General features: G+C 30.5%; 1 protein-coding gene across 1 annotated transcript; it reads left to right on the plus strand.

Moving 5' to 3' along the window:
• The first annotated feature begins 3,127 nt into the window (after positions 1–3,127).
• On the plus strand, positions 3,128–4,219 carry LOC148197682 (uncharacterized). The gene is made up of 2 exons (XM_088115417.1): positions 3,128–3,331; positions 3,460–4,219. The coding sequence occupies exons 1-2, from the start codon at positions 3,324–3,326 to the stop codon at positions 4,037–4,039; spliced, it is 588 nt and encodes a 195-aa protein (XP_087971543.1). The 5' UTR covers positions 3,128–3,323; the 3' UTR covers positions 4,040–4,219.
• The last annotated feature ends 12,453 nt before the right edge of the window (positions 4,220–16,672 follow it).

Consider the following 16,672-nt stretch of genomic DNA (forward strand, 5'->3'; position numbering starts at 1 on the left):
TTTATGTTTATCCATATTATCCTTGTTCTGAACTCATTTGCAGTATTAATTACAGTTTGGTTTTGCATTTCAATATCGTTTTTAGCTTTTACATTTTGCACAACATCATTTACGTTTTGTGTTCTTGAGTTTGCAATTCATTTTAAATTTCATTTGTGTTTTCTAGGTTCCTTTTTCACCTCTTTACATCCATTTTCAATTTCATATTTGCAATCATTTTTGTTGTGCTGATTAGAATTCGCTTTTACAATGTTGAACTCATTTTAATGATAGCTTAAATTTGTTTAGGTTGGTGATTAGTGAGGTTGCAATGTTTCCATGAGGTTTATGAACTATTATTGTAATTGTGTTGCCTAGCCTTACATCATGTTTAAGTTGTTTATGCACTTGCAATTAGTAGACGCTTAGTGGACTAATTGGGGATTTAATTTTCGCTTAGTTGATTAACCTATGATGCAGAATCGATTAATCATGTGCAATTTGTTTGCTTAATTCATTTTTAGGAAAACTTAATTAATCTTCACTTAGTTGGTTGATTGGTGTTGGAATAGGGTGAGAGCAATGTTTAATTTATTGTTAATCAAGGATTGAAAGTATTGTAACTGGGCTAATGACCAAATCTGTCTTTAATTTGTGTTTTAGTTAGTGTATTAGTTGTTAATTATAATTAGTAAACTGCCCACAATCCCCCACTACATATTTAACCTATTGCCTAAACCACATTTGGTCCTTAAGAGACGACTTAATAGTCACTTCCTAGTATATACTACACTTTAAATTGCATATTAATTTGATTCGGGTATGACTTCAATCAAACACTTTCGAAATAGTTTCCTCATCTTCATACATTTTATCCTAGCCATCATAGTAACAGTTGTTTACTTTGGCTTAATTAATCGCATTCACAATAGTTGCAGTGTTAACCAAGACTTCTTGACCTAGTACCTTTGAGACAATCTCTTCTTCTCTAAGTTCCATGTTGGTAAAAAATTGAGGAATAAGTTCAAGAAGGATGAGAGAATCTCATTCAAAGAAGCGATGAATGTCGCAATGGTACGCATCTAGAAGAATGTCATATCCATGAACTCTTAGGTCTTTTAGATCTACCTAGTGTTCTAGGTATATTCTAATTGCTTTGTCTTTGGTGTGATTGATGAAGGATGCTCTTCTAACATTAATGAATACTTCATCAATGATAAGGATTTCCCAAGGATGAGCAACCATGATTGTAGACTGGTTTCTGGTGATTTTAGGTTTTAGGAGTCAAATGTCGGGAGAAGGGTTTGATAACTTAAGAAGCACGATGAGTGTTTGATTTGGCGGTTATAAGGTGAGGGATAAAGGTGGAATCTTGGAATTGTAGTTGTCAGGATTTTGAAATAACTAATCATTGCTCATTTAATGAACTCTGTATGATTGTGGATGATGTGGAAGGATGTATCCTATTTTTGTCTTAGATGACATGTCTATAGATGATGTCGTCATCATAGATGATGAGTCATAGAAGTTTTCTTCTAGACGTTGCTTAAACATGTATACAATTGTTTATAAACGGTCTCTCTTAGACGATGTGAAGTGTGACATTGTTTAGATGATGAGTATTCGACGTTTGTCTCTATATGCTATATGAATTCTGATTGATGCATTAAGTAAAGTCTACTCATTTATCATTTTCCATACTATAAAGGATGATTAGACACATTGTTTTGGATGACTATCCTTAGGCTTTTGCACGATGTGCTTAAGAGGTGTGTTTTATGTATTGAATGCAACTAAGAAAATGTATCTTCTAACACTTAATTGGCTTATGCTATACAGTTCATGTTATTCTTGATGACCCATCTTATTCCAATGACACTTTAATCAAATAAAGGCGATGCTAAAATCTAGATATCATTTATGGTAAATTGATTCAAGTCTTCTTCGATGGTTGTAATCCAATCTCCGTCTAACAATTTCTTTTCTATATTGTTCAATCCGAGATACCATAGTGATTACAACTTCTTTTTCGAAGGAAGATCTCGTTCTAACACCACCATTTATTTCTCCTAAAATTTGTTCTTGTGGGTGAGATGAAACATATTTTCACGCCTTCTAGATGGTCTGACTTGAGTGAGGTTGTTCAAATGGTCCTTCCTTTGTTATGACAATTTTGTCTAGTGCTTTGCTTTCATTTAATCCTTATTCTATATCAATATATGATACATGTATGCTTTATTCTTATTTAGCTTAACAATTTACTAATCGGTTATCTTGTAAGGATAATTGATTATGTGCTTCCATAATCGATTATCCAAGCCCATAATCAATTAAGCCTGCATTTCTAGGTCTACAATTGCACTATAAAAACCATGTATGACCTCGAATACCCTTATTCCATGGATGGATAATTGATTCTCACTAAAACTGAAGAAAAAAAACCCTTAAAATTAAATAATTATTTTAAATCAGAAAGAAAGATCTCGAATTTTAGTAGAAACAAAATCAAATATTCATTTTTTTAAAAATTTTTTATTTTTGGTTTAATGATTCAATTTTTTTAACCAAACAAAATATTAACTTTTTTTTTCAATTCATAACCAATGTTAAAAACCCTACCTTTTGATTATAGAAACGATATCGATTATTGAAAACAACGGCTGAGTATCATTTTTTGCACTAGTGCACTACCTACCAACAACCTCAACTCTTCTTTACAATCCATACCAAGCACACAAACGCGAAGCAAGAAGGACGAACAAGTTAATTTAATGTGAAACCAAACGATGAACTCCCGTGTTTTTAACGCAATTATTTTTTGTTATTTTCTTAACTATAATTTTTTTGTATTTTAATAAATAAAATATTTTTTCTTTCTTATAAAACAACTATATAACTTTTTTCCTTAAATGTAATTTTTATATATTATTTTACTATTATTCTAAAAAATCATATATATTTCTTTAATGTTATTTTTCTAAGTATATATTTTAAATTCTATTATTTTATTTTTTTAGTATTATTTTTATAAAATTATACATTTTTAAGTAATAGAAACTGGGTACACATGCCTTCATCCCATGTCTTTTAGCTGCTTTTTGGTAAAGATTACAAATGAAGACTCGTTAATTTGACGTGTTTCTATTAAACACGCTCTCATTTCTTTTTCAAATTTCTTGCAAATACCTTTCGTTTTCAAAGCAGTCCAAAAGCAAAGCAAACAAAGCAAAGCTAAGAAGACAACCAGACACTGAAAACCAAAGCATCTCCCTCTCAGCTAAGCAAACAATTTCCGTTAACCCTAAAACCCAAGCCACCTCTTTCTCCACCGGCATTGATTCCCAATGGACGAGTATCTATCTGTTCTCTCTCTCCATACACATTTTACTCACCACCATATTATTCTCTTAATCGCTTCAATTTCTAATCCAAAAAATTAATGTTTTTTTAATTTTGTTTCCTTCGATTTGGTTGACGCAGATCGGAGCAGTACCCAAAGGAGTTTTACCCGAACGATGGAATGACCAGAAGGGTGTCTTCTTCTTCCTCCTCCTCCACCACGAGCGTCCATGTCACGGCCTTGGACGGCTTGGTCAACGTGAATTCCCTCTTCACCATCGCCGTGTTTGTCGGGCTCTCCCTCACCACGCCGGGGCAGCGCAGCCTGGAGAGCCGTTCGGCGTGCGACGCCGGCATCGACATGGCCAAGAAGCTCCTCGTCTTCGAAGTGGTGTCGTTTAGCTTCTTCCTGTGGTCCTCGCTGGTGGCGCAGGGGCTCAAGCTGGCGCTCAACTTGCTCAACAGCAAGGACACAGACGAGGCCTTCCGGGCCCACATCAATCTGAAGGCCCTGAGGCTGGGCATGCTGGGCTCCGCCATTGGGTCCGTCATGGGCTGCCTCTTCCTGGTGTTGTCCATGGTCAACGTCATCCAGATCCGCCTCGGTGTGCTCTCCTGCGGTAGCAAGGCCGCCGTGCACGCTGTCACCGCCATGGTCGTCTTGGTCTCTTCCGCTCTCGTGCTTTATATCTCCACTGCTATCTATGCCTTCACTCACTGAAATCATAATAATGTCAGTTGTTTTATATGAAAAATGGTTCCTTTTTAATATGTTGTTGCTTGAATCGGCGATGGGGTAAGCAAGTAGGGATTGGAGAGAAATATTTTAGTGTGTTTTCTCTCTTTATATGTTTTCAAAACGAAAGGAAGAAAGAAATATTTACTGACAGTTTATTTTGTCTGCCTTGTGTTTGGTTATTAGTGTTGTGAATAATTTATTTCATTGGGGACCCAAACGAGAAGTGTTTGGGTTATAGCTTGGATAATGTACGATCTGATTAGGCCGCATTTTATAGGTTTGGGATAAAGTTGGCAAACTTAATTTTGGAATGTTTTCATTTTGCAAACTGAGGATGTAGTAGGAACTTGGTTTTGCATTACTGGGAACTTGGTGTAATGTAAAATGTAAGTGTGTGTATGAGTTTTGAAAATAACTAAATAGGTTATGAAACTTAGGTTACTTTTCAAACTTGAGTTTGGAGCATTTCGAATTAAACATGTTTGAAATCTATTCTAACATGGCGTGGTTTGATTTAGATCACGGGTTTGTTCAAATTAGTGAATGTGTCAATGGTGAATTTGATGGGGTATGATTTTCTTGTGGAAGAAGATTCATGTTTACCGATGGAACTTATTTTCACTGGATTGAGCTTCCGGTGGAATCTGCGGTTGCAGGATTTTGTAAAAGTTTTGCACCGGTTAGAAGATTGCTTTGGTTGGTTAAGTTAGCAATTGACGGATGTTTCTTTGTGTGATTAGATATCTGGTTCTGGTTTTCTGTTAATTAACATGATAAATGGCTTATTAAGTTCTGGTTTTGTCTGAGTAGTGTTCTGCTTGCTTGCAGTCAACCTTAATGTTGTTGTATTATGATTGAAATGGAATAGATTAATGCTCAAATGCTTAGGTGATGACTTTTTTATTTGCCAAATTCTAGCCTATTGGCCTGGGGTTTGGTCAATTGATCTGTCTAAATTAAGATAATGCAGACATTCGTGTAAGAGCATTCAACTATGTCGTAATTTTTAAGTCTTGACGAAAGGGTTGAGGTTAGATTTTGTACTGTGGTTGGTGAAATATTTTTCTTGAGGAAGCCACAAAATGGAAAGTTGATAATTGTGGTGGATCCTTAATGGGACTTTTACTGAATTAAGTATCTGCTACGAACTGCTGTAGTGGACTTATGTTTTTCAATCTACAGTTCAGAACATTGTTTTTCCTTGCGATCAAAGCTTTATTTCAGGTTTTCATTTCATATACTTTTGATTCTTCATTATCAGCGCACTTATCAGCAACTTTAACGGAAGAATGTGCTGAAAATAAGTTGGTTCTAATTTGCTTGTTGTTTGCCAAGGGATAATCTTATGGTCAACTAAGCTAGTTGCAATTGAAATTCAAATGGAAGTTATAACACGATGAATGATTTATCAGGGTATATTTGAAGGTTCAAGCCTGTAAAGCTACAACCTTTCAACACTATTAGTGCTGGTTAAGTAGCTCTCTTAAGGCTAGGGTGAACTGTTTAGAGTGTTTGTTTCACAAAATCATGTTATATTTTTATGAATCATATTTCTTGCAATGTTATTTCTATTTCTATTTGTATTTACATTAAATGTGAATAGTATTTATTTTAAATTGTTTGATTTTTCATATGTTGTATGTAGATAATACAACTTAATGAATTTTCATTTTCTTGTAAGAATAAAGTATTTCAATTATAATATCAAATTCGAAAATTTATCTTTCAGTCCAAAAAAAATCCACAAAATTCTACCTTGAAATGGCAAAATATAGCAAAATTTAAATTTTTTTCTTTTTGTTAATGAAATTTGAAATAATCAAATTTAATCTCACAAATACTTGAAATTCTAATTTAAAAAAACTACCCAAACAATATATTTTTATTACTTTAATCAATAGTAATTTACAACACCCAGGAAATAAAATTTTATTTATTTTTATTTTTGTTTTATTTCATGATTTAATGCTATTTTTTTGTTTGATTAGCGGGGTAAATGGTTAATTTGCAATTCTAATTCTCGAGTTCAAGGGATAAGATAAGGACTTTGATTATGAATTTTGGATCCTATTGAATAAATTGTCTATTCTGCATAGTAACTCCTACTAATGTTGATAAAAACAGTAAATGGAAATTAAGACTTAAATTAACGACCAAAAGTTATAATAAGCTACTTTCGGTGATGACTGAAACTCAACAATGAAGTCATAAATATAATAAGAGATTCCACCTAACTCCACTTGGTATTTCAAGATATATGTGTTTTCGATGAAAATTTGACGGATATAAATTTCATACATCAAAATAAATAAATGTTATGAATTTATTTATTTAAATATTTATGATTTTCAATTTAAATATACAAGTTCTTATACATAGGCTAAAAATAGATCGACAAAATACATTACATCAACACCCTAGACAACATATTTAATTTTCTGTAATGATAATAATACAGACTTCATCTTTTACTTTTATTAAAATTTTAAAATATTTAGTACTATTAGTTTTGAATAAAACTCTATTTCATATTACTAATATTTATAAATGATTTAAGTTAAAAAGTTTTCAAAAGATACTTCAAATAAGATATTGTAAAGAATAAAACGAAGAAATAACTAACAATAAACAAAGGTAAGAAAATTTGTAAAAAGAAAAATAAATGATAAAAATTTTGAAAATTTTAGAGTAAATAAACGAAAAAAAATGAATGCAAAGATAAAACAAACACAAAAATTGAAGATGTTAAAAATAAGTTTTAACATATGATCCAATTTGACTCCCTGTGAATTTGAGTAAGGTTAATGTTGGAAGTCCCACATCGACTAGAGAAAATGTCAATTTATAATATATAAGTGAGGTGCAAACCTTACCTTACAAGCTAGTTTTGTGGAATTGAGTTAGCCTTAAAAACTCACTTTCTAATATAGTATTATATATATATATATATATATATATATATATACTATCTCCATTATAATGGAATAATATACACAATTTTCATCCTTTCTTTTCTCATAACATCTGAAGGATTTTTTGGAGATTCGGGTTGTGAAATTTTTGTCCAATTTGAGGTTGTGAAATTCAATGGCTTTTGTAGTTGTTCCTTCTTCTACTAATTCTCAGGCGCAGTCACATTCCTCAACTTTGGGACTTTCTCAAGAGCAAATTCATGGTCTATCGAGACTTCTTCCTCAATCTAATCCCATAGCCACACATTCTACCGATCTAGTGAGTTCTTATTATGTTTCCACTTCTTCTTAGGATCAAGGTAATGTCTATTCCCAATGGATTCTAGACACAGGTGTTATTGATCATATATCTAGTTCTTTGTCTCATTTTATTTATTATCATAGAATCTCACCAATTACAGTATCATTACCCAACAAGAACTCTTCATTTGCTCATTATTCTGGCATAGTTTTTCTTAGCTCACACATTACTTTACATAATGTCTTGTTTGTTCCTAATTTTTCAGTCAATATTATTTCGGTCACAAAGTTAACTAAATCTCTATCTCGTAAAATTACCATTTCTGAATTTTCATGTGAAATACAGGACAAGTCAACCCTACAGATGATTAGGAAAGTTGAAGAAAGAGATGACTTGTATATCATGATAATTCCTGCATCCACACCCCTTGGTTCACCAGCTTCTATTACTCCTGATAATTCTATTGTCTGTTCTACAATAAGACCCAACTCTATAGATATTTGGCACTCTAGACTAGAGCATCCTTCTTATTCTTGTTATATCAAATTACGCACCATGTATGCCACTTTACCTTATACAAAATACACTCCTTGTGATACTTGTCACTATTCTAAGCAAAGCAAATTGTCTTTTCAATTAAGTACTATTGTTTCAAAAGCTCCTTTTGATTTAATTCATGTTGATATTTGGGGGCCCTATTGTACTTCTTCTGTTGATGATTTCAAATATTTCTAAACTATAGTGGATGTGTCTAGATACACATGGATTAAATTGATGGCAAGTAAGTCAGATACAAGATCACAACTTATTGGCTTTGTTTCTTATATCAAAACACAATTTGGCATTGATGTAAAAGTTGTTAGATCAGATAATGGTAATGAGTTTGCAATGACAAATTTTTATAGACAAAAAGGGATACAACATCAATTATCTTGTGTTGAAACACCTCAACAAAATGGAGTTGTTGGGAGAAAACATTAACACATTCTCAATGTTGCTAGATCTTTAATGTTTCAATCCCTTTTGCTCATAATTTTCTAGTCTTTTGTTGTTCGTTATGCTGTGTAACTCATTAATATTTTACCTTCCAAAGTTTTGGCATATTTTTCTCCATCTCAGTTGTTACACAATGTTAAACCTAACATTACTTACTTACGAGTTTTTGGCTCACTTTGCTATGCTTCAACTCTTCAAGCTCATAGAACAAAATTTCAACCTCGTGCAAGAAAATGTGTTTTACTTGGTTTTAAAAAAGGAGTGAAATGTTACCTTTTGTTAGATTTAAACTCTAAGGAGATTTTTCTATCAAGGAATGTAGTATTTTATGAAAACATATTTCCTTTTCTTACTAGTGACAAACACTCACCTATTGATACACAAAATTCCTTAGATTTTGTCACCAAAATCATTTCCTCTCCATCACCTCTTTTATCAGAAGTTACTGATCAACTCTCTTTACCACCTACATCTCCTCCTTCTATTGTTTCAGACCCTGTTATTTTTTCTTCTCAACCTGTTTCTGTTCAACCTGCCACTGCTACTCCACAAAGGAAATCAATCAGGCCAAAACATAAATCATCTTATCTGTAGGACTATCATTGCAACATGTTATCTACTTCTTTCGTCACTCAGTCATCCATAGTACCTTATATCCTATCTCTTCATATCTCTCATATGATGCATTATCATCTCTTCATAAATCATATGTCCTTAATCTTTCCCAAGTTAGTGAACCTAAAACCTATAACCAAGCCATCAAACATGATTGTTGGAGAAATGCCATGGATCAAGAAATTGCAGCTTTAGAAAATTCCAAAACTTGGGTTTTGACTGATCTACCTTATGGAAAGCAAACTATTGAATGTAAATGGGTATACAAAATAAAGAGGCATGCTGATGGGAGTATTGAGCGATACAAGGCAAGGTTAGTAGCCAAAGGCTACACACAACAACAAGGCTTAGATTACTTTGAGATTTTTTCACCTGTTGTCAAACTCACAACAGTAAGATTGATTCTGGCTTTAACAACTTACAAACATTGGTATTTACATCAACTAGATGTAAATAATGCTTTTTTACATGGGGATCTAGATGAAGAAGTATACATGTCTCTTCCTCTTGGCTACAAAACAGAAAAACCAGGGCAAGTTTGCAAGTTATTGAAGTCTTTATATGGACTCAAGAAAGCCTCTAGACAATGGAATTACAAGTTGACAACTACTTTACTTTCTTTGGGCTACATACAATCAAAATCAGATTATTCACTTTTTGTCAAAAGTGATTCTGCTCATATCACCATCTTACTTGTTTATGTAGATGATATAGTCTTGACAGGTGATGACATCCAGGAAATTCAGACTATGAAGGCTCTATTGAATGCAAAGTTCAAGATTAAATACTTAGGCCAACTCAAGTATTTTCTGGGCTTAGAAATTACAAGATCTTAACAGGGCATTAATTTGTCACAAAGGAAGTATGCTTTAGAGTTACTAGAAGATGTAGGGTTGTTGGGATGTCAACCTGTTTCTACTCCCATACAGCCAGACACAAAATTTTCCAAGACAGAAAGGAAACCCTATTCAGATGTGCATGCCTATAGAAGACTTCTTGGCAGGTTATTATATCTAACCAACACAAGACCATATTTATGTTTTGTTGTTAGTACCCTGAGTCAATTTCTTTCCAATCCTTTAGAAGATCACTATGCAACAACAATAAGGATCCTGAGATATATCAAGAACAATCCAGGACAAGGATTATTTTTTCCCTCCAACAAAGAACATGATCTCAAGGCTTTTAGTGATTTTGATTGGGCTGCTTGCCTTGACACTAGAAGGTCGGTGACTGGTTTTAATGTGTTCTGTGGTGCATCCTTAATTAGTTGGAAATCCAAGAAGCAAGGTACTATATCTAGATCATCAATCGAAGCAGAATATAGAGCCTTAGCTTCCACAACATGTGAAATTCAATGGTTTTTTTGTATTTGCTCCATGATTTGAAACAGCCTCTACCACAACCAGTTCCTCTGTTTTGTGACAATCAATCTGCTATGCAAATTGCGCAAAATCCAGTCATGCATGAGAGGACAAAACATATTGAAATTGATTGTTATCTCATAAGGGATAAAGTTCAAGCTGGTGTAATTAAGTTCTTGCCCATTTCTACTTCAGCCCAACTTGCAGACATTCATACTAAAGCTTTGCATCAGCACAATTTCAATCTTTGTTGTCCAAGTTGAGCATTAAAGATATATATGCTGCAACTTGACGGAGATATTGGATTTAATTTATTTTTCGTTCATATCTGTGTATTTATGTTCATATATTTATATTCTGTTTTTATATTGTTTTAAACAACTATCTATATATATATATATATATATATATATATATATATATATATATATATATATATATATATATATATATTAACTGTACTCTCTCTTTATAATGAAATAATATACACAATTTTCAATCTTTTTTTTTCATAACAGTTGAGTTCTAAAAAATTTTAGTGTCTTTTTTTAAATGTGGGTTGAACTGGATACCATTCACTTAATTCATGGGTTAATAAGATTCAAGTAAGTTAAAAATGGATTGATTTTGTAACCTATTAACTTTATTAACTTTTTTATAATGTTTTATAAATTTTTTTATTATAATTATTTACTATTTAAATTATATATATATATATATATATATATATATATTCACAATTTGATATTTTTATATATTAGAATATTATTCAGTATTGTTCAAATAATTTCAATGTCTAATTTATTTGTTTGTGAAATTATATATGATGATACTTTAATTTTCAACTATTATCTTTATATTTTTAATATTTTTTATATGTTCTTTTATTATAATTATTTACTGCTTTTAATTATATAGGTTTTTGATATTTCTAAATACTATAATGTTATTCAATAAGATTTGAATAATGTGAATGTTCAATTTATTTGTTTATCATGTTATATATGTTTGTACTTGAATACTACCTTTATAATAATATTTAGATAATTAGTAAACACTATTATAAGAAAATAAATTAAGTTAATCTACTCTCATTATATTAAAATAAATATATAAAATAAATTATAAAATAAAATATTTGTAAGTAAGTTAATCTATTAATTGACAAATTTGTGATAGATCTAATTGAACTACAAACTTTTAATTAATAAAAAGTGAATTAGGTTAAGCTGATCAACCAAACCGAATGAATGAAAATGACTTACTTTAACGTTATTGTTAAAGGGGAAGGAAAGATTGGAAATTAAGATATAAATTTTAGTAACTAAGGGTATTATTTCTGCTTTTTAATTTGTCATTTTCGAGTTTTAGATATAGTATAGTGTTTTATAGTACAGTATGTCGTTTATCATCTTATTTGTGAGTACGAAAACCTATATATAGATAATATGCTTTTAAATAGTAATAATCTTTTACAAGATTCTTGTTATAAATTTATAGGTACGGTTATTAACTCACTTAGTAATCTTTTCTATTAACTCACTTGTAATCTTTTTTATTAACTCACTTGTAATCTTTTTTATTAACATGTACAACTTGGAACATTTAGTGCTATGTATATTTTACGTTTATTGATACGAAATAAGTCTTTTCTTGCACAAAGGGCTCTCTTTTATGGTAAAATCATTTTGTCAATACCTATCTCGTAATCTTGAGTTATTATATTCATACTCTCTTTTATTTCTTTTCCTAACCCATAATTGAAGACTTTACATTTTTATTCATAGATGTTTTTCTTTCATAAAAGTATTTTATGAACATTTCAATTAATATTGATTCTAAATAAGCACTTATACTAGACATTATTATCATAACATAAAATTTTTATTATAAAAAAAACAAAAAAAAATTATGAGAAATCACATCAAACTTATGATAAAAATATATCGCACATATAGACAAAATTACCAATTATAAAAAAAATTAAATAACTACATAAATAGAAAAAAGTAAATCAATGCAATACCAAAAAAGAAACTAAAGCTCAATAATCAAATTTCTTGACATATTAACTACAAAAAGCTTTTAAAACTTATTAGTATTTTTTAGGAATCTTACTTTTGATGATTTAGTATTAACTCATAATTAGAACCTTTCATTTCATCAAGTATATTAGCCTATTTAGAGGCTATTTTCATTTCCTCTACAAGACGAGCTTCTTGGATGTCAAAAAAATTAAGATATATCTTAGAATTACAGTGAGATGAATCTAAATGTTTTAAATCCTGCAAATTATCGATAATGAGAGTCACATCCTCCAAAAAAGAGATACTCTTCGTCTGGATCATGTCAAATTCAAACCACGCAAAGAAACTTGCCAAGAATTAAAAGAATACCAAAGACTCTTCCACAACACTTGGTATGATGGCCTTTTACAAGAAAGTGAATAACTCTACTGCCACAGACAAATCTTGTGCAGAAATTCACATGCATTCTCTTTAATTCTGAGTAGCTTTGGTCTCCTAATTCCTTGATTTCACTACTGTATCTAGTTGTCATTCAAGAAAGAATTCCTTTTCCATGCAGTACTGTAATTTAACTACACCAAATTCCAAAGAAACAAGAGAAATAGTAAACATATCAGCACAATTCAAAATTGATTCTTGTTCGCACAAAAAAAAAATCATAGCTCGAATTTAAACTCTCTCCCTACACTAGTGTTTCTAAATCATTAAGGATTCTCTCTGCTTGATCTCTTTATGCAATGCACATGAATGCTTTTCTCTTCATTAACTAGTCACATTGATAATGTACCAATGTGCAAAATCTACTCATTTGAAGGTTTTGGAAATCCAGCTTGGAGAAAATTGGAGATCCCCACCAACTAATATGTTACCAACATGATATCTCTTGGCAAGTACTATTCTGCAACATCAATTCACACAAAAATCTAGCAAAAGTGGATGTGGTTCAAAACTTATTCCAAAACTCAAAATTGGATTTATCTCAGCTTTCAAACAACAAGCACAACATCCAATTTTCTTGAACTTCGATCATCGATCCTTGGTCTCTAACCCTTGATGTCATCCCTAACATCTCACATCTATATCCTTGGTCTATCTACTCATTAGCACTCATGCTAACTACTTATGGTAACCATTATAGTAACACCGCTATCAATATAACATAACCTAAAGTATCTCAAGTACCATGATCATCATCATAGATACACCACCATCATGACTATCTTAGTCATGAATAATACCATGAGCATCACCGTACCATAATATCATAGTGGAAAGAGTCCGTCTCAATCCTATACCCTACCTCACCGACTATAGTCGCTCTTACAGCCCACTTGTAGCCTCCCCTACAGGACATATGTAGCCTCCTGTATAGATCATCTCCTTCAAATGTATACAAGGTAAAAAGAAGCACCTATCAGCAGATAGAACCAGAATTTACGAGGTACAACAAGTAGACTTATCCTCCACTCTCATGCTCATCAATCACATACTCAGGTACATCCAACACTCACTCATGCTCCACTCTCAACCACAAGTCAAACTGATCCTAAACGCTCAATCTCTAACTATCATCATGTTTCACAGCTCCTCAAACTTGGTTCACGTCCATTTTCATCAAATCCATCATTTTTCACCAAAATGCACTATGATAATCAATTATCACTTAAATAATCGATTATCTAAGTGAAATTTATCCAAAAACATCACGTAGAACAAATTCACACTCAAAACCAACGCGTAGACAATCAATTATAACTAATGATAATCGATTATTGTCGAATCGAAACACATCATGGACATGATGTAAGCATTCAAACATATATACATCAATCCTATATCATGTGGAAACATAGTTAACACATCATACATGCATTCAAGCATCACATACCCATGCAAACATACTCAAACACATATTATACATCTAGATCCAATCATTGATATGTTATACCCCCTATAGGGTGAAAAGAGTCTCCGATAAAAACACATAATAAGGATTTTAATAAGCCAAACTAACTAAGCATAATGCTTACAAATGAGAACCAAGAAAGTGAAAATTCTCCAAAATAGATTTATTGATGCAAGGTTGTTTTCTCTCAGCTGGACCTCTGATTAACAATCTGAACAGTCAAAATGAAAAACCATACGTCTGGAACTCACTGTCCAAAAATCAGCCCAATCCAACGGTGAACGATTTCACAACAACGAAAACACCAATGCAGATTTTATAAAATTCTCCAAAAACAGAGCTGCTAATTTGAGGCTGTTTTCTCCCAAATTAGACCTCTTACTGATGATCCGAACGGTCAAAATAAAGAATCATACATTTGGAACCCACCATTTAAAAATCAACTCAATCCAATGGTGAACGACTTCACAACGATGATATATACATATATCGTAATATTTAAAAATCACGTTAAACTGAAATTCAAGCAACACAAAATGTCCTTGAGATCTACCAATTTTGAACAAGCCTGGGAGAGAATTAGAGCTGTCAAATGAGCCCCTTTAATAAGATTTGGCCCTAGCCCATGTGGGTTGGGGCCAAAAAAGCCCACAGGGCCAAAAAAACTCTTTATTAAAAAAGCCCACAGGGCTAAAAACCCCTAAAGCCCTATAGGTCAGGGCCAGCCCATGGGCTTTTCTTTTTACAAAATTTAACGTCTAGAAACATAATATCATCATACAAGTAACCACAAATCATATGTATTTTTTATCCAGCTTTCATTTTATCTTTGTTAGTAATAACTTATAACCATAGTTGATTCATGTATAATTATATTTTTTTATCAATAAAATTATTTTTCTACTTCATAACTGTTTCTATATTAATTAGTTTAATAATAATGCTTTTATACAATTATTTCTTAATTTTCAAATTTTGTTTTGATAATTTTTTCATCTTAATTTTGGTTTCTTAATTTTGGTTTGTAAATTTGACGGTTCAGAGATATCACATAAAATAAGTTTAAAAGTTAAAAAATTTAATTTAATATGTAAAATTTTGATGGACTAACGAATTTATTTATAGATGGTAATCTATTTTGTCACTAGTTTAAATCAATATCATTCGATTAAGATTTGTGATCAAAATTACATTATTTTTAATTGGTGTGAACATGTTAAAATTTTGACTTAATAACTTTTTAACTTTTTTAATTTTCCAAATTTAATAAAATTAATAGTTATTATTTACAAAGTTATATAATTCTTTTAAAAATTTTTTATGAAACGTATTATTTAGTCATTTACATTAATTTATATATTTTTATGTCTTTTTCATATATTTTATATTATATTCATTTGTCTTTTTTATTAGTTTCTTATTAAGAGACATTGATGTAATTTATTTATTATTATAATTTTTATAATTTTTATTTATTTTATATGTTAATAATTAAATATAATAATAATTTTAATTTTAGTATTATAAATTATAACATTATATTTATTTAAAAATATTGTATCTATTATTTAATTATTTTTTATTACAATCGGCTCAATTATGATAAATAATTCAATAAAAACGATCTTTGTTGGATAAAGATAAATATGATTTTAAAATATTAATTTAATCTAAAAGGTTAGAAAAAAAATGATTTTATAACCACTAGGATTACATCTAGATCTTGTATACTAACATATATGATATTTATAAGAATTTTGTCTAACAAGAATTTTCACTAAAAAGTTAGTTTTTATTACGTGAAATTAATTTTAAACTTTACAAAGTTTGTGGTTTAATTTTTTAATGTATATATATCTATACAAAACATTCAACAAAAGAATTTTATATGACAAACTATAAAAAATAAAAATTTTACACCGATATTAAAAATTTATCCAATCAGTAGATTTGAATTTAAAATCTATCCATAATTAATATTTCAAATATTTATATAGATACCGATTATTGAAAAATCGAATTTCAACTGTGTTACTTTTATAATTTATTTTTTGAAATTTTTTTCATTTTCTTTTAAATAAAAATAATAATAAAATTTTCTTTTTCAACTTTCCAAAATAATAAAATTATATATTTAAAATATACTTATAATTAAAAAATTATTTTAAATAAGTTTTTATAAAATCAATATTTATACATTTATATTTAATTAAAAAGATGTTAAATATCATGTAAATTTTGAAAATTATTGAACTTGTAAAGTAAATAAAAGAAATAACTAAAAAACATTAAAAGTGAATTAATTTAGTTTGGGGGCTAGCCCCATCCTAACCCTACCCCAACCCACTTTATGTGGGGCTTTAGAGGTTGGGGCTTTTAAAAAACCCCCTATTAAGGGAGCTAGAAAATTGGAGCTTGATTTTAAAAGGGGTTAAGGTCAACCCATGGGCCAGGAGTTGAAATCTCTGAACAGTCAAAATGAAAAACCATACGT

This window comes from Vigna umbellata, chromosome 5 (assembly GCF_029865625.1).
Source record: "Vigna umbellata cultivar VRB3 chromosome 5, Vumbellata_1.0, whole genome shotgun sequence".
NCBI lineage: Eukaryota > Viridiplantae > Streptophyta > Magnoliopsida > Fabales > Fabaceae > Vigna > Vigna umbellata.